Genomic DNA, 20,534 nt, shown 5'->3' with positions numbered 1-20,534 from the left:
CTACATATCTGACTTCTGCGGTAAGTGAATGGAGGTGGTGTATGTCACATCGACAAGGTAAAGGTCATGTTGCGACTATCAGACTGTTTAAAACTGGTGTCCCTCTGTGTATTATTTCAAGAATCACCGATCTTCTGTATGCTACAAAGCTCTTATAATAAAAGAATCTTACGTCCCTTCCGGTGATTTTGAGTCAATTACCATAACTCCTTGGCCATGGAGGGCAATTTAATGTACGTCGGTCAAAAACCACCAGAGGTTCATTGTCACTATATCGTTCATAATGTTACATTCCGAAAAGACTGGTTAGTTGGGACCTGGGATCGCCACCTCCAATTTTGATATCATACACGGTCACGCTCACAGCAGTGAGTTTTTCAAAGCTGCTTTTCATTTCATATTGTATTGATTCACTTTTAAAATTGGATATATTTCATCCGAGAATTTCCGATTCATTGATGCGCGTAAGAAAGTGTGCTCAGTAATTCTGAAATCTTGCATTTTTTTGTTGATAGAAGGCGATAGATGAAATGTACAAGCATTGTCCGAAAACGGCGTGAACTATTGTTAAATCCCCTAACGTTACGGAAAAATAAATGCCAGTCGAAACTTCCGCAGAAACAATGTAAGGCCAAATGCTTGACACTGGTCATGTGGAAGTATGTAAAAAAGCTGTTCAAATTACCACAATGGGTATTAATTAGCCAAAGGCTATCAGCGTATCGTTTTTTTACTGTGACAGGCCGGGCTCATGCCGCATGTTACTTGTTTTGCTTCAAATTTCGGACATTCTGTTGTAAACATATACATGTGTATAATAATCCTATTATCCTTCTGATAACGGTTGTACATTATTTGTGGATTATAGGGAGGATCAAACAAATATTGATGTTCTGCCACCGGAACCAAACCCTGGGGCAGCAGACGTACTTGTGCCACCATCAGAAAAAACAGTAAGCAGTTTGATGTATATGAGCTGCGCCATGACAAAACCAACATAATGCGTTTTCGACCAGCATGGATCCAGACCAGCCTGCGCATCCGCACAGTCTGATCAGGATCCATGCTGCTTGCTATCAGCTTCTCTACTTGTTACAGGGTTTGTAAATCCTGATCACACAGGCTGGTCTGGATCCATGCTGGTCGCAAACGCATTATGTTTGTCTTGTCATGGCGCGGCTCATATACATATTTTTGATATCATATCAATAGTATCTTAAAGGCCCTTTATGTCTCAGAAATGCTTTTTTTTTTTTTAAGTTTTTATTTTTGGTGTACTTTTATACTTTCAATAATATTATTTATTGGCCAGTTACCTGAACCATCTTTTTCATCTTTTTTTTTTGGCAATTAGTACAGTTACAGTAACTTAGAAATATGTATGGAAGTAAAAATACTACTTTGTTTACATTTTGCTACTTTTATAACACGTTTATCGAATTTTCCTTCAGGTTACAAGCATCTAACATGCTCTCAAACCAATATATAAATAATTTCATGTTTGTGCTTTCTAAAGAAGTAAATGTATATTCGTGTCTGATGGTTAAATTGCCTTTAATGTTAAAGTTTCCATTTTATTTTATTTACATCAATATTTTTATTGTGTTTCGAATACATCGCTTATCTGCGAATTTCTTAAAACATTTACATTTATAATAGCTTATATTTTTATTCTTCGCCGCTTGTTTGCGCATGCGCACTTACTAATTTATTGACGTATTAATTTATAACAAAGGTTGGGACAGCAGTTGACGAGAAAAAAACAGATACAGATGAAGACCTTGATGCAATGTCTTGCTTTTTAGTATGTAAGTAATTTTGTATTTTAGCGAAGATAATTTGTTTGATTCCATATTTTAAGAAGTTCATAGTGTTTGCACTATTTAGGGAAACTAGTACTTTTTAAGAATTAGATTTCCCTAGCACAACCTGCTTTCCAGTATATTTATACACTTAAAGACCCATTATGCTTCAAGAGATATTTAAAGATTTATTTCTCATAAGATTTTTGTCTTTAGTGCCATGTTGTAATTTCCAAAAAGTTACTCATTATCTAATTATCTGAACCATCTTTTGCTTCTGTTGTCTTTTGATAATTAGTACAGTAATTTGTGTGGCAGCCAAAATACTACTATGATTACATTTTGCTACTGTTATATTAAGAATACTTTCACATTCAGTGCTATAGGCATATAACATGTTCTTTAACCATAATTAATTCGTTACATAAGTCACGTTTTACCTTTCTAATGAATGAAATATGTATTGGTTTCTGGGGCATAATGTGCCTTTAACTGTTAATAATCTCGATTATAATCCGAATGATGAATTCTTTGTTTCAATGTTTAAGCCTTTATGTCAGTGACAATACCTCTCGAGCCCTCTATTTAGAAATAACCTCTATCCAACAACAGTATAGATATGTTAAATCGGCCTTCAGCTTTTCTATAGGTTAAATATGTTACTTTTAGATCAATCGTTTTATATAATTGTAAAATCAAACGAAACATCTAATCCACTGGTCCGGTCTCTATATTTATATTAGTAAAGCAACGATCCGTTTCCCGATCTTCTATTTTTAGGAACTATTTATAGGAACAAACGTCACTGACGCGTTATAAATAGATCTTTGGACGCTATTTTGAAGAAGGCTTACTAATGATATGATGCACTTTTCCATGATAAAATTACTGAAATACAGTTGACTCTCAATAAGTCAAACTCGCTTTACTCAAAATTCCGCGTTAGTCGAAGAATTTCTAAAGTCCCCTCAAAATTCCTTCTTAATCTTTGTATTTTAACTCCGCTTAGGTCAAATTTTGACTTACCGAGACTCCTGTTTAGTCGAAAAGAAAATTCGGTCCCGTCAATTAAAGTCCAACATATTTTCATTTCACTTAGTCGAAGTGTGAAAACAGCCGACTGATCAAAGGTCAGCGACATCAAAGTGAGATGTTGTCACTTGTGGTTCACACGTTTCATAGTAATTTTTAATTGCCTTTCATTATTTATTATTAACACATCGCAAAAAGTGGCTTTAATCGTTTTCAGGACTTAATGTGTGTTAGCAACGTAAATGACATGTGCATAATTAATGTTCTGCCATATTACATACAATAATATGTACTTCCGATACACGATAGTTGCTACTTTCGTTTTCGTCCGATGATCAATTCGCTTCAAATATAAGATAAATTATTGTTGAAATAATCGTGTTATTGTGCTTTTATTGTAATGAATTGACATGGGTGCTTAATAGAATCATGTGCTTTACAAATGAATACTGACAAACTTGCATTTATGTCATTGCTACGAATGATTGTGTTTATGTTTCATTATTAATATACATGTATTAAATTTTGAAAAATATATTTTTTCATTTATAATTTGTAGTTGTAAGTGATTTATCGTCATTTTAACGGTAGGATATTGCAGCATTGCCACTATCAACAATAACAAACCTACTTCTTTGCACATTCAACCAGGCACATGTATATACATGTAATTGCGGCAGATCCATGTTACTCGAATTCCGTTTCTCTCGAAGTAAAATGCCCAGTCCCTTGGATTTCGAGTTACCGAGAGTCAACTGTACTTAGTTTGAAACAACACAGAAGTATTTTCCAACAGAAAATAAAATCTGAAGGCCGCTTTAATTTCAAAAGTAAGACTTCAAAAACATTTTAACCTCTTTAGAGATACTTGTGTCTCCTAAGGGTATTGTTCAGCAGAGGTTGTAGTGTAACATATTTTATTGTAAATTTCTCTTCTTTTACAGCATCATTTTGTCTGATTGGAGTAGCAATTGCTGGACTTAGCATAGCTAAAATTGCCATGGGTATAAATATCATTACAGTAAACTAAGATATAAGAAAAAACTAGTATATTAATATTCAACATTATTTTTATTAAGTTCGACTGATGCTTTAAAAAACTGGCGATTTTTTAAATAATTAATTCAGTATTTAATTATAGTTTTGTTATATAATTTATTGAACTATTGTAGATCTATATTTAATTATTTTTTTGGATGGAGTTTACGTCGCACGAACACTGTGATGGTCAATGGCGACATTTCAGCATTACTGATAGAGGAATACCACAGGAGCCCTTTTGTGCATTATTTCAGTGACAAACATTCACCTGAGTAGAACCACTGATGGTCGGAATGCTAGTTGCACTAAAATATCTGAAGTCCCTAGCGGGATTCGAACCCAGATTGGAGAGAGGTAAGTGCTTTGAAGCCAACGGCCTTAACCACTTGACCACGGACGTCCCTTTAAAGTAAATTATTACATTATCTTTTAATTATTTTACAATTTGTTCTGGAAGTAGGATTAATAATTAAAATGTTCAAGGCCTTCGGGGCGTATTGTGGTATGGCGTTGTCCATCAGTCAAAATGTGCGTAGACAATTGTTTTGTGCAGCATAATTTTTGAAAGATTTATATTTTGGCATGCAAGGACGTTAAATATTAACTCCGGCCAAGATCGATTTTGGCTGCAATCAACTCATTATTGATAGACTAATGTCCATTTTGTGAAAGTATTGGTTATCCTTCAAGAATAACTTTTGTTTATATTTGGCATATAAGTATGTACAATCACAACACAAGTAAAGCTCGACTTTCGTTGCAATCAACTCATTATTGATAGAGTAATGCCAATTTGAAAGAAACTTTAAGTAAAATTATTGGTTTCCGTATAACAACTTTTGAAGGATTTCAGTGATTGTGCTTATATTTGGCATATAAATCGCAACACAAGTCAATGCAATCAAATTAATATTAATAGAGTAATTCCCCTTTATAAGCAATTTTAAGTGGTTTCCGCAGTATAACTTTGGTAGGATTGTGATTGTGTTATATCACAACACAAGTTGTATTCGATTTTTATTGAAATCAACTCATTTTTGGAAGAGTAATGTCTCTTTTTTGAGTAAATTATGAAATTATTGCTTTGGATTTCATTTCACTGTATTTATATTTGGCATGCAAGTATAACACTGATCAAATTAAAAAAAAATCTGCAATCAACCAATTGCAACGTTGATTTAATTGATTTTTATTCAAAATTAAATCAAGGCAAACTATTCAATTATATTATATGTTAACTTGTTACCTAGAAATAATTATAATGTACATTTTCTTTTGCATTTGATGGAAAAGTCATAATATAAGCAATTTACAACAGTAAATTTGCTTCGTTCTGCGAGGCACATATTGGCCATCATACCTTCTTGTACATTTGTCATCGGGCGTATATTGCTATTACGGTGTTCCGTTAGGACCAGCGCGTTTTCTCTTAGAAGGGAAAGCGCCAAAAAATGACAGTACGATGGTGGCAGTACGACAGTACGATGGTGACATTATGACAGTACGATGGAGAAACACGACAGAACGATGGTGACAGTACTGTCGTATTGTCACCATCGTACTGTCGCCTTCCTGTCGACTGATTGAATTGTTGTGCTTCGCCATCGTACTGTCGTAGTCACCATCGTACAGTCGCACTGTCACCATCGTACTGTCCTGTTTCGCGAGAAAACGCGCTGGTCCTAACGGAACACCGTTTGCTACGCCTCGGCGGAACTCTTTTTATTTTATCGATATCATTTTATCTATTTAATCAGGATCGTCATATCTACACGACTGTGATATCCGATTTATGATCCCAATTTACCTCATTGTGAGCGGGCTTGCACCGCTATATTTCACAAAACTTATCTGCGGAGGTGATGATAGCAGTGACTGCTCTTTATGGCAGATATGCTGGTCAATCGCTGGATTCTTATTTTGTCTTGCCTGGCTTATATGCGGTATGTATTATTTTATTTCTGATCATTTATTTTGTGACCATGCCACAGGAAAGTCTTGCTTGGGTTAGGGCTTTGGGCCTTATATTGTGTAAAACCCCAGTCACACTAGAGCTTACGATTACTTGCGACTACCGGCGAAGTGTAATTAAAACCGACGATCATCGGCGATTGTCTGCGCCCAATCCTTCTTTGAACAGATAAATTTACTTCATCATTAACAATCGCACAACGGGTCATCAGGAAACGTGCGATGGTCTCAAGATTGCCTGGGATTACTTACGACTAACCGTGACCTGTTATGCGATCACCTACAACTTGTCATACGACCATCACATGATTACTAAAGACTACTCAAGATTATCAGTGACTAGTGGCAATTTATAGACTGTCGTACGATTGTCGCACTTTCGAGCGACGATCGTGCGACACCCTTAGACCTTATATAAGATCACTAAAGCCCCAGTCACATTAGAGCTTACGACCAGTGAAGACCAGTTCACGATCACCAGTGACCTCTGGTCGCGGACAATCTTTAAAACGCCTTACGACGGTCATCGATGATCTTTGACAGTCGCAGGTTATCTTATTTAGGTCCCACGACCAATTTTCAGTCGTAGAGAGGTTTTTGAGCTTGCACAAAAAACCTCCTTGCGATCAAACAGGTCGCTAGTGATCTTATAAGGTCTTAAGGCTGTCGCACGATGGTCGTTCGGAAGTGCGACAATCTTACGACAGTCTTTACAAATTGCCACTAGTCATTGATAATCTTAAGTAGTCTTTAGTAATCGTGTAATGGTCGTACGACAAGTTGTAGGTGATCGCATGTTATGTCACGGGTAGTCGTAAGTAATCCCAGGCGATCTTGAGACCATCGTACGTTTACTTATGACCTGTCGTGCGATTGTCAATGATGACTTGTCTTACGATACTCGCAAAAGTAAATTTATCTGTGCAAAAATGGTTTCGGTCGCAGACAATCGCTGATGATCGTCAGTTTTACAAGTCGCCGGTGGTCGCAAGTAATCGTAAGCTCTAGTGTGACTGGGGTTTTAGCAACCTGTTTGATCGCAGAGAGGTTTTTGTGCAAGCTCAAAAACCTCTCTACGACTGAAATTGGTTGTGGGACCTAAATAAGATAACCTGCGACTATCGAAGATCACCGATGACCGTCTTAAGATGTTTTTAAGTGGTCACTGGTGATCGTCAACTGGTCTTTTGTGGTCGTAAGCTGTAATGTGACTGGGGCTTAAGTACAAAACTAGTACAAAATCGAATCGGCAAAGAAATCAGACAAATGTTGTTTAAACTGCTGGCTCGAGAAAATTGTGTTTTTTAACGAAAATTTAGCTGTTTGTTTTTGTTTTGTTTTGTTTTGTTTTTTGCAACAATTTTTTCTTTTTTGTGAGTGTGTGAATGATAAATGCGCCAAAGAGTGTGAATGAGAAATTGTTTAACTATTATTATTATAGATAATAATAATTAAATTACAATATAAGACAGATTAAATAACCATAATAGATTCGGCATTGGAATAGCTTAACTTTTATTATTGGTATCGCCGTATGGTATGAACATTATAAACTCGGTATTAAAATAGGTTCAGTATGGGAAATTAGGTTCGGTATGGGAAAATAGGTTCGGTATGGGAAATCAGGTTCGGTATGGGAAATTAGGTTCGGTATGGAAAAATAGGTTCGGTATGAGAAATAAGGTTCGGTATGGGAAAATAGGTTCGGTATGAGAAATTAGATTCGGTATGGGAAAATAGGTTCGGTATGAGAAATTAGGTTCGGTATGGGAAAATAGGTTCGGTATTGGAAATCAGGTTCGGTATGGGAAATTAGGTTCGGTATGGAAAAATAGGTTCGGTATGAGAAATAAGGTTCGGTATGGGAAAATAGGTTCGGTATGAGAAATTAGATTCGGTATGGGAAAATAGGTTCGGTATGGGAAATCAGGTTTCGGTATGGGAAATTAGGTTCGGTATGGAAAAAATAGGTTCGGTATGGGAAATAAGGTTCGGTATGGGAAAATAGGTTCGGTATGAGAAATTAGATTCGGTATGGGAAAATAGGTTCGGTATGGGAAATCAGGTTCGGTATGGGAAATTAGGTTCGGTATGGAAAAATAGGTTCGGTATGGGAAATAAGGTTCGGTATGGGAAAAATAGGTTCGGGTATGGGAAATTAGGTTCGGTATGGGAAAATAGGTTCGGTATGGGAAAATAGGTTCGGTATGGGAAAATAGGTTCGGTATGGGATATTAGGTTCGGTATGGGAAAATATGTTCGGTATGGGAAATTAGGTTCGGTATGGGAAATTAGGTTCGATATGGGAAGATAGGTTCGGTTTGGGAAATTAGGTTCGGAATGGGAAAATAGAATCGGTACTGGAAAATAGGTGCGGAATAGGTGCGGTATCGGAATAGTTTAACTATTTCTATAGGCATGGCGTGGAAACAGTTAAACAATCACTATATTTATATTGTCCATCTATTCTATGTTCATCGTTATCATCCTTTAACCCATCAGTTTAATTGTTAGACTATTATAAGATTCGATATGGGTCAACCTTACTTAAATTGTATTTTAAACTATTATTATAGGTTTGGTATGGGTCTACCTTACTTTAATTGTATTGTTTAACTTTTATTATTGGTTTGGTATGGGTCTACCTTACTTTAATTGTATTTTTAACTATTATTATAGGTTTGGTATGGGTCTACCTTACTTTAATTGTATAGTTTAACTATAATTAAAGGTTCGGTATGGGTGTACCTTTCTTTAATTGTATTGTTTAACTATTATGAGTCTACCTTACTTTCATTGTATTATTTAACTATAATTATAGGTTCGGTAAGGGTCTACCTTACTTGAATTGTATTATTTAATTACAATGTATTATTATAGGTTCGGTATGGGTCTACCTTACTTTAATTGTACTGTTTAACTATTATTATTGGTTCGGTATGGATCTATCTTACTTTAATTGTATTTTTGAACTATTATTATAGGTTCGGTATGGGTCTACATTACTTTAATTGTATTGTTACACTATTATTATAGGTTCGATATGGGTTTACCCGATTTAAATTGTTTTACCTAAATATTTTATAGGTTCGGTATGGGTGTACCCTACTTATAGCACTGTGATGGCAGAAGACTTCAGACCGTGTACCGACACAATAACAGAAAATTGTTCTTATGGAACTTGTGACACAGTAATTATCAAATTTGCATTTGCCATGGTCACGCTTGATTGGATTTTTCTGGTGCTTATGATAGTACTTTTTATTTGGGCAATGTTTTCAGATAAAAGTGATAAAAATTGAAAACATTCGAATTTTGGCTTTCTTATGAAAGCAATGTATGAAGACAAAATGAAACGCTTTGGTGAAATATGAGTTCAAAGGTATATACATGTATTACAAGGTTTTTTTTTACAGAAATTAATTTCTAGTTATCTGCCCTTGAATTTGAAAATTTCTTTAATATCTGAAGGACAGGTAATTCACAGTTTCTCGTAGGATGATCAAAAATTTGAGCCGCGTCACGACAAAACCAACATAATGTGTTTGCGACCAGCATGGATCCAGACCAGCCTGCGCATCCGCGCAGTCTGATCAGGATCCATGCTGTTCGCTTACAAACCCTATTACAAGTAGGGAAACTGATAGCGAACAGCATGGATCCTGATCAGACTGCGCGGATGCGCAGGCTGGTCTGGATCCATGCTGGTCGCTAACCCAATATGTTGGTTTTGTCATGACACGGCTCATTTGTTTTTCATGTACATTTTACATGTAGCTGACTTCCTTTCGTGGGACTGAAAAATTTAAAAAAAACTGCTTTAGGGTATTTTTTTTATTGTTCTTCTTTTCAAGTGAATGGCCTATAATAATGAAATGTCATCAATAGACCTTTTTACAATACGATTCTTCCATAGCAACCAATGTTGCATTTCGCGCATGCGCATTCTGCGTAGGACAAAAGCGCAATAAAATTGACAACAATGTATGATACTTTAAGGCTTTAATAGTCGTTAATAGCTTTTAGTAACGGACATAATAACAAACCACGTAAAATTATTCATAAATGTTATTGACAAGTGTGAGATATATAAGCCAACACAACATAATTATATCTATATAGCAATTAATAAAATGTTCTAGAACAAAATATTAATATTCATCATACAAAATTTCATAGGACCTAAGACCTTTGTCAACCTTTTTCCCCCCGAATAATTGTTTCATAAGAATATCCAAATGACACAATTCTATTGTTTTTATTTGTATTTGAAATAATTTTGGAAAATATTCCCATTGTAGACCAATCCACTTTAAACCTAAGCCAATTTTCTTTACAAAATGGTATATTTTTAATGAATTTTCAGTCATTTGACGTTGAAAAAAAAATGTAACAAAAACGTTTAATGGAACGAAATTTTGTATTGTGACAATGGATAAAGTAAAAAAGTAACCAGAAGAAAAAGTAAGGTATGCAAAACCTTTATGTAAGTTAACTTCCTTTGACATCACTGAAATTTGCAAATTCAAGGGCAGATAATTATGTTGTACATTTTTCATTCTGCCTTAATGCCTTTATCAAGTATAGCCTTAAAGTTCCTAGTACCATTGTCATATTGTTGTTTTTGGCTTGTAAGACAGACTGAGTCAGGACCGCGGCAACAGCATCGACATAGGCGGTATATCGATATAGGAGGTATATCCATATAAACGATTTCTTTTTAAGAGGAGTTTACTGTAGATGGATTATCTTGCATTATTGAAATGTTATACAGGTAATTTTACTCACGTGACTTGAGGTGTACGGACAGAGAAAGTGAGCATTGTTGGTATATCAGTTGAGTAAATGCCTCTACAGAATTAAGCATATCATAATTATGTTACCATACAAGAGTATGAAATTGATACATAAAATATGCCTTAGATTTTTTACCTTTTGCTTAAATAAATTATTTGAAAATTCTCAATTTGCTGTTGTACAATTGTTTCGTATATTTTCTTATTTTGTATGATGTAACTTTTGTATGATGTACATGATGATGTATAATGTGGAGGCTATGAAATAAAACAAACGTCTTATCATTTATCTCAGCATATTTGTCAGTGATAATATCTGAATGTTTTTGCTATACAGTTTTTGCTATAAATAAAGTTAATGTTTTGTATAGGAATCTGTATTTTGTATCTTATTGTATCTTAAATTAGCTCCCTTGATGTCATACGTCCATTAAGTCCGAAATAGTATGTGTCGTCTGCAATTCCAAAAATTTTTACAATATAGATCTCTTGAGATATAGTGCATACGTCATGTGATGTACGATTTCGAAATACTTATTAAAAAGTAATTTTACATCATATTCCGAGACAAGTTTCTAATAGGATCCTACACGTTTCATTACCTGCATATTGACCTGTTAATTGCTTTAATATAGAGATCTGAGACAATTTAAGTACATGTGTTTGTCATTTATGACACAATAGTGGTTCTAAAAAATAAATCACGTTCACTAAATCACTACATCAGGAAAATTCTACAAAAGTAGTTAAGGGATTACACCGCCTTCTGATAAAGTTAAGCTTTTTTTACAGAAAAATTATCAAGTAACAACAAAAGTAAACGATTACCTGTATCAAGTGATGATCTTTACGATATTCCCAAAATGCACGTGGGTTGGCCACCAGGATTAAGGTGTTAAAATTTAATTGCAAAACTCTAAGCCATTGAAGAGATAATGTATATAGGAGTTTCCAAAACAGTTATAAATCAGAGCGGGCGCTGTGGTGCAGTGGTAACACTGACTGTCTACGATTCAAGGGGTCGCAAGGTCGATCCCCCGCTACTCCACATACTAAATGACTAGAGACTGAACGGATAAGAACATACAAATAATACATACCGCAAGTAATGTTAGACGAAAACACACAGACATACACATACATGAACAGACTTAAGCTTAGGAGAGACAAAATACTTAGACATACGCATACATGGACAAACTTAACGGAAATACACATACATACACATACATATACATACTTAGCGGAAATACACAGACATGGACATACACATACACAAATAGGGCCGTACTTAACGGAAAAACACAAACGTACACATACATTGACAAACTTAACGGAAATACACAGACATTGACACACTTAACGAAAATACACAGACGTACAAATACATCGACATGCATACACACATACACACAGACTTAACGGAAATACACATACATACATGAACATGCATACACAAACATACAGACTTAACGGAAAGACACATGCATACATGAACATGCATACACAAACATACAGACTTAATGGAAAGACACAGACACATACAGACACCCTTAACAGACATAAACCTACATACACATACAGACAGACTTAACGGAACTACACATACATGCACATACATGGACAGACATACAAATACAGACATACTTTCCAGAAATACACATACACATACAGACAGACTTAACGGAACTTCACATTCATACACATACAGACAGACTTAACGGATATACACATACATGAAAAAATACACATACAACACATACATGGACATACATACACAGTCAGACTTAACGGAAATACACAGACACATACATACAGACTAAACGGGAATACACGTACACATACAGACAGACTTAACGGAAATACACAGACATGAAAAATACACATACAACACATACATGGACATACATACACAGTCAGGCTTAACGGAAATACACAGACACATACATACAGACTTAACGGAAATACACGTTCACATACACATACAGACAGACTTAACGGAAATACACATACATACATACAGACAGACTTAACGGATATACACATACATGAAAAAATACACATACAACACAAACATGGACAGACATACACATACATACTAAACGGAAATACACAGACATACACATACAGACAGACTAAACGGAAATGCACAAACATACACATACAGACAGACTTAACGGAAATACAAATACATGAAAAATACACATACAACACATACATGGACAGACATACGCAGTCAGACTTAACGGAAATACACAGACACATACATACAGACTTAACGGTATTACACAAACACATACATACAGACTTAACAGAAATTCACATACACATACATAGATACAGACTTAACGGGGATACACAGAAATAAACATACATGCACATACTAAACGGATATACACAGAAATACACATACATGAACAAACTAAACGGAACCACACATTATTAACGGAAATACACAGAAAAAAAAAACACATACATGGACATACTTAACGGAAGCACACTGAAGTACACATATAAATAAGGACGGTCTTAACAGAAATGTCATACAAGAAGCAATTGAAACAGATTTGCACCAAACGGATTCTGTACATATATATGACGTAAACAAGAAAAATATTACATACATTCGTATGTAATATAGGTACGATTGCATACTACTTTTTGTGAAGACTTTATGTTTGCTGAATTAAAGGTGTAATGTAAAATGAACAAACATGTCACAAGATGTTTTATATCTTTAAACATTTTCATGGAATGTAATTAATGTATCACCATATTAAAGTTGCATACCTTCAGATGAGAAAAATGATTTTAAGGAAATCAAAATATGAAAAGAAAATTCACAGTCAATTGACTGCTTTGAAGCATAATCACAAAATAAAATTACAGGAAATTAAAAACCTTTTTAATACACTTAAGGTAGAATTTCATTGTAAATCATAGTCAAAGATTTGAGATATGATTATTTATTCATATTAACATCATTATTGGTTATATATTGATAAAAAAAACCCGAAATACGCAGTTTGTAAATATTTATTACAATAAAATATGAAAAAGGTATACGCGCCGAGGTTAGCTATAATTAAAATTCCCGCGCTAAGTCGCGGTGGTGCTTGGGATAATCACTTGATACTGTAAATGGCAGCCATTTTACGATACGAATCCTCGCCGAAAAGATATGAAAAAATACTTGCAATTCAAAGTTTGCTGGCTACATAAAGATTATCGATTTACTCTTTGCACACTTTTTCTCTGCCTGAGTATAATAATATTGACGTGTTTTCATTGGCTTAAACCATAACGTTACCAATACACATGTAGGTGTGAACTAATTTCGTGTTCATTAAAATTATTTCGTTAATAGACATATAACAATCTTATTTACAAATGAATTGATGAAACAACAATCCCAGAAGCATTTAAGATAATAACAATCATTGGAAAAAAATAAATGCATATAAATTGTAAATTTGTGTATGACAACTCAACCCCCTAAACAAAACATAATAGACTCAACCAAAACAAGCGCCTGCTTCTTCACCTAACTATGTAGTTGCATGACCATGATTAGCAATTTAGCAAACCAAATCTAAGAGATAAACCTATTGTAAAAATAATACTATGACCACAGCAGATTTCGTACAGAAAAATAGACAAAATAGAAATAGGAATGGACAGACTACAAGTAGATGTAACAATAGACGTAAAACAGACTAACAGAAAGAACTGAAACTAGATAAAGTACAGACATAACGGACACACTAGTTTATACATGTGCATGCAAACTGGAAAAAGAAATTGCACCGAACAGAATTACGTTACGAATACATATAATACAATACTAAATCTCCGTCAAACAAGTTTCAAAGAGCACAACAATTAAATCAAAGGAACATAGAAACTGTAATAACAAAACAATTTGAAATAATTATTCTGTTTAATACACATCTTCAGCTTTCGTAAGCCAGCTGGAAGGCTTCAGCTTCAAAAACTAAACAACTCATAAATAAAACTAACAACTATACGAATAACCAGTTTATAAAATATCGTGTTAAACCGAACTTTGTTTGGCATATCTAGGCAACTTTATATATAGATATAAAAAAACACATATACCATGTATAGGCAAAGTGTATTTTGGCTAAAAACCGACCGGAACCGTTTAAACGGATAAACGTCAGAATCTGAATCAACCGGATACACGGATTTCATATATTGCGAGATAAAGGGAGGAATTACTAAACTTTGGTTCTTTATTTTAAAGAATAGTAAAAAAAATCCGTAAAATTTGTAGAAAATATGAAGTAATATTCAATTAATTATGTAAAGTTCAGATAATATTTTATACTAAATAAGACTGTTTTATTTACATTATTAAGTTTTTATATTTTTTCACGTTTTCTATAGTAAACTCCCTAAATCCTAAGTGACAGTGAGGTCACGTAACAGCCTTTGACCTTCATCTGCAAAATGGACAGTTCATAGTTTTCCATAAATAGTGTGTAGTAAGACAGAGTATTGTTTTAGTACTGAGCAAACCGGACTTTGATCGTACATACATCATCGATTCTGTTTAAATGTACTTTATTAAATGTAATTAGAACGGAAGTAAATACGTGTGGCCATTGATCATTCGCCGTAAAGTCAAAATACCTCACTTATTGCTAATTAATTAAACGTTGTATGCATTAAGTCGCAGTGAAGAGTATAATTTCATATTTCACCATTTCGCTTAACAACTAAACTAAACGTTAGTGAATATACTGCGCAGGTGGTTTTATTCTCAAATCAAGGTAAGAAAACTCTACATACTTTAATTTCATTTTGTATGTGTGCATGTAATGTAAACAATTTAAGAACGAGTAATTTTTGTTTACAGGCGCGGATTGGAGGTGGTCGCAATCTTCCGCAAATGAGAGGGTATGAGAACTTAAATTTACTGGTGTAACAGAATGTGTTATTGGTCAAAACTTCACTTAAAAACAACGTAAATAAATATCCAAACCTTGATGGGTTACTATATTTTATTATGCACTTCGCATTTTCATTTTACAGTGTTTTATTTTTTCCGAACATTCGATAGCGTATTTGACCTTTGTAAAACGCGGCATACTGGAGCGTTCACATACATGTAGATGAAAGAGATTATACAGGTAAAGTATAATATAGCCCGCGTTATAATAAATTGATGAGCATGTTCTATGTTAACGGCAAATTACTACTGATGCTCTACTATTTAGTGAACAATCTTTCGTGAATAAAGTCTTATAACATTATACATTTCATTCTTTTTTTTTGTTTTTAATTTGTAAATATTATCTTTTCAATTATACCCAATATACAATGTTTCCGATTAAGAATGTATATATAATTATATACGATGAAATTTCTGTATGTGAACAATTAATACTTGTTAACATATGAAATTAAATTTTGATTTTCTTAATTAATTCAATTATGCAAATTGACGAAATTGCGCATGAAATTTTGACGCACATTGAAATAATTCTCCTTTTAAACTGTAAGAAAAAACAACAGTGCATATTACATAGTTGATATTTCTCGAGAAACAGATAACCTGTGTATGTGTGCACAGCGCTGTGTTGAATGCTTGATGTTGCATATAGATCTGTGTTTAGAATAACACAACATAATGTCCGATATGGGCGTTCAAAGCATACTATTTTAGTGCTGTGTGTGATAACTTATGAATTATTTGGGATTATTTTTGTTTTGTAAGTAGATTATTTCGTAGGTGTTTTTTTGGCAATGTTAATCGTTGCCTAAAGTAGATAACATAAAGTAGCCTACATATCTGTATTGCTTCAGCGATTCTATTAATTAAGATACATTATATTATACCTATATATACATGAGCAGAAGATTGAAGTAAAAGTACATAGTAAAAGTACTGTAATGTGATATCTAGACGTGCAACTGTAGTGTATCCATTTATTGGATTACGTATCAGGGGCGTAGCTGTTGTTACTTATTTTGTAGCATACTTTTTATATATAAAATAATAGGCACGATATTGTATGAATATTAGCTTATATTGATTGATCTTCACATAGTTAAAAATTGTATTTCTCAGATTATCAATAAAAGTAGCGTAAGGGGAAGAAATTCCGATAACGCAGTGAAAGGGGAAGAAACTCTGAGATAACGCTGGTGTACAACGTAGAGAAAGGAAAGCAATTCCGATTACACACATTAAGGATAACGTAGTGGAAGGAAAGAGATTGACTGCGTAGATTGATGGGAAGAAACTCTGATAACGCAGTGTAGTGGAAGGAATTTTGATAACGCAGTGCAGAAACTTCTATAACGCAGTGTAAGGGAAGGAACTCCAGAAAACGCAGTGTAAGAGAAGTAACTCCGTTAACGCAGTAACACAAGGGTGTAAACACAGACCTAACTCTAGTTCGATATGGAAAGTAATGTTGATGAGGACTTCTTAAAACTGCAGAAGCTCTTACGTGAAAGAGGTATTACAATTATTTGCTGATGAATTAACTAACAGATGCGTTTCTTTAAATATTCTTCTTGATTTAATAAATACTACAAGTAGTAAAAGTAATTAAACATTTGAACACATGGTCGCCATTTTGAGGGTCATTCACAATATTTTATATGCTTAACTTTAGCATTAGGGATTATATCATATTTTAAATATTAGGATAAGATAAAAAATCTCTAATAATTCTATCATATCAACAGTTAATATTGATTTTAAGATATTTTGTCAATTGTATTCAATAGAATATTGAACAAAATATGGCTGCCTCTTTTGGCAAATGTAAAAATCGCTGCGATTATCGGAAACTATCTATAGAATTTGATTTATAAGAACATGTTCAGACAGTGTAAACCCATATTTTATAAAGAAAATCCCGCCAATCTTTATGAGGCAGACGAATATGAAGATTGTTGTACATGTATAATTATTCTATTTTTTGAACTTCCGGCGTTTGACTCATTATCCAGTAAAATATATAAAACATCTCCAATTTTAAAGTTTACCCACCTTATTTTATGTAATGGATTCGTTCTGCTTTAATTTTTGGAACTCTCCATTATCAATTTAGGGATATCAAGAGTTATAAAGTTAGTCGGTCAACAGTATAAAACCTTGGTTCGTGCAAGTTAAGGGTTAGAGTACAACATTTATTAGTATTTGTTCAGATTCATAATTATTCTTAGCCTGCTGTACAGGATATGCGTCACTTGAATTGTTCTAAAATAATAAATCAGCTGATACGAATTCAAACAATGGCTTTACGTTACCAACACTTTGCATGTCATATGGCGGCGTTGCAGCTTTGTCTCCCGTGCTTTATTTAATGCCCGTGCAGAATCTGATTAATTACCCTCCGGTCTTCCATAAGCTAGCTGAATGGTTTTCTCAAATAAAAAAACCCTTACGAGATTCGAACCCAGAGTGGTAAGGGACAAGTGACTTGAAGTCAATAACTGTAGCCACCATACCAAAGAGACCTAAAATTACCCTTTTAAACTAATTTCTAACATGGACTATTTTCATAGGGTCATTTTATGAAAGTTGAAGTTTCAACAGCCTCTCTTTGTGTTTTCATCTTCTTTTTTTCACACAACTTCTACACTTTACAGTATCACGAAGGGTTGAGTAATGTCTAAAAACGGAATGACGAGACTTTTAAGGGATTTGGGAAAATCTGTCAAAATATGTTCTTATATATTATTGATTGTCTAAGAGTTCATAAAACTTCTATTTTTTTAAGATACCTGTACGAGTGATGGGACGGCGCAACCAGGAGAACAAAGTCCGTCTGCTGTCGCAAATCTCGAACCACCGCCTGCGTATGATACAATTAACAGTGAAACGCATCAAGACGTTGCACCGCCATGTAAGTTTCTTTTACTTATTATTGAATTAGTTAATAAAGGCAATATGTTTTATCGCTTATGTTTATGATATACCTGAAACGTTAATATGGCATTTGACCCTTACAACAATGTATTGTATATACTAGAATTGAACAGAATAGAATACTGTATAAATTTTACTTGTAGTATGCAGCAGTAATTTTATTTTCTTCATTGTAGACTTTTATAAACCGTAAGTACAAGTTTTTCTTTTACTTTAGACTTTGCATATGTTGTAAAATACATGTATTTGTTTTAATTGAATGTAGTGTGTGTTTTTTCCGACTTTATACTTTGCATTCTTATTTGGGAAGAAACTATCCGACAAGCATAATTTCAGCTGACTGGCAGTTCTACCCGTTCGCGCCTGAATAATGCATGGAAATAAAAACACACAAGGTCTTCCGCGCTAAGTCGCCATATGAACTTTGTCGATGTGATTTAATACACAGCCTAACAAAATGTGTAATAAACTTAAACTCCACTAAGGTCCTACGCTTAAAAACTTGAAATTTGAATTTCCTACGTTGATCAGCTGGGGCAATAATAATAGAAATGTATGCGAAAGATAATTAAGAAATATACTGAGATTAAATTGAAAATCGTATTATAGGCCTTTTCTTAACCCCATCTGAGTGAAAAGCGTTGCAATGCTTTTCAATTTTGGATCATTTTGCACAATAAGAATATTTTTTTCTGATAAAAATAAAAATAAAAAGCAGAGTGAGCGAACAATATGTCATTTTGCACACAAGTTTTTGGTCTAGATCACCATCAAATGGAGCATTAATCTCGAAAAATATTCCAAGTTCCATAATGCAAAAAAAAAAACTCAGTTGAGTCCTTTTTAAAAGGGACTTTACTGAGGTTTTATGACATGCTGGGACTGGAAATATTTTTTCCGAGATTTGGATCTGTAGGTATAAACCAATAACGTTTGTTAATTATTTAGATCATTTCTCACTGCGTTGTAAAGCTTTGCTAAAATCGGGCTAAGAATTGCACAAAAGAAGGCTTTTTTTCAATTTAATTCTGAGTATATTTTAATATTATTCTTTGCAGATTTTTCCATTGTAAGTGCTTCACTTAATCTTTGTAAAAAACGAATTTTGTCTTAAGATTTTTCATCTCGGTAGAGCCCTTTCAAATAGTGATATTAATAAAACAAACGTTAACCAACAAGTTCATGACGTAATTAATAACGTCACAGAAGGAAGAACGTCAAGACGTCACATAGTGACGGCAATCATAGAGCGGAGCTGGCCAAACATTGACGGTTGGCAACAAGCTCTTCACAGCCTAAAATGGCTGAAAAAGATCAACAAGATCTAGTAATGGTTGATATAGAATATGCAAAGATTCGTCCATTGGCAGAAAATGCAGACGACAATTTCAGAAAAAATATCACTGAAAGAGATGAAACAGAGAAGGAAAGACTTGAACGTATAGCGGATATGTTTTTAGCAAGACCGCTTTACAGCAAGGAGTGTATTGAATATCAACGTAAAATGAAGAGAAACGACGAAAGTAAAGCTGAGAGTGATAAACAAGATCTAGAACTAACTGACATCGGATACGCTGCAGTACACCCGACTGATGAAACTCTTAAGAAGGATAACGCGAAAAGGCAAGAAACAGAACAAGAAAGACTTGAACGTATAGCGGATATGTTTTTAGCAAGACCGCTTTACAGCAAAGAGAGTATTGAATATCAACGTAAAATAAAGAGAAAAGACGAAGATTTAGGTCGACATACAAGCAACTGTTTACAGTCTAAAGCTGAACGTGTCAAACAAGATCTAGATGAAATTGATATCGAATACGCCGCAATACACCCAACTGACGAAAATCTTAAGAAGGATATCGCATAAAGGCAAGAAACAGAACAAGAAAGGCTTGGAACGTATAGCGGATATGTTTTTAGCAAGACCGCTTTACAGCAAAAGAGAGTATTGAATATCAAACGTAAAATAAAAAGGGAAAA

At 34.1% G+C, this 20,534-nt stretch overlaps 2 protein-coding genes across 3 annotated transcripts; both read left to right on the top strand.

Moving 5' to 3' along the window:
- Positions 1 to 813: 813 nt before the first annotated feature.
- Positions 814 to 10,812, top strand: LOC132725940 (transmembrane protein 272-like). 2 transcript variants are annotated; one of them, XM_060711161.1, is made up of 5 exons: positions 814 to 953; positions 1,736 to 1,808; positions 3,779 to 3,838; positions 5,633 to 5,818; positions 8,934 to 10,812. In XM_060711161.1, the coding sequence occupies exons 2-5, from the start codon at positions 1,790 to 1,792 to the stop codon at positions 9,146 to 9,148; spliced, it is 480 nt and encodes a 159-aa protein (XP_060567144.1). In that variant the 5' UTR covers positions 814 to 953; positions 1,736 to 1,789; the 3' UTR covers positions 9,149 to 10,812. The 2 variants fall into 2 exon arrangements, with proteins under 2 accessions (XP_060567144.1, XP_060567145.1); XM_060711162.1 differs by lacking the exons at positions 814 to 953; positions 1,736 to 1,808; positions 3,779 to 3,838 and adding an exon at positions 3,851 to 4,229.
- Positions 10,813 to 14,973: 4,161 nt separating this feature from the next.
- On the top strand, positions 14,974 to 18,743 carry LOC132725944 (uncharacterized; the record flags this gene model as incomplete). Its single annotated transcript, XM_060711165.1, is given in 4 exon segments — positions 14,974 to 15,438; positions 16,740 to 17,133; positions 18,406 to 18,531; positions 18,731 to 18,743. Coding segments are annotated over 3 exon segments (197 nt in total), but the record flags the coding sequence as incomplete, so codon positions are not given.
- Between the last annotated feature and the right edge of the window lie 1,791 nt (positions 18,744 to 20,534).

The sequence above is a fragment of the Ruditapes philippinarum genome, unplaced genomic scaffold (genome assembly GCF_026571515.1).
Source record: "Ruditapes philippinarum isolate M1 unplaced genomic scaffold, ASM2657151v2 ctg473_1_1_1_1, whole genome shotgun sequence".
NCBI lineage: Eukaryota > Metazoa > Mollusca > Bivalvia > Venerida > Veneridae > Ruditapes > Ruditapes philippinarum.
Note: the sequence above shows the minus strand (reverse complement) of the source record. Positions and strands in the feature narration are given on the sequence as shown.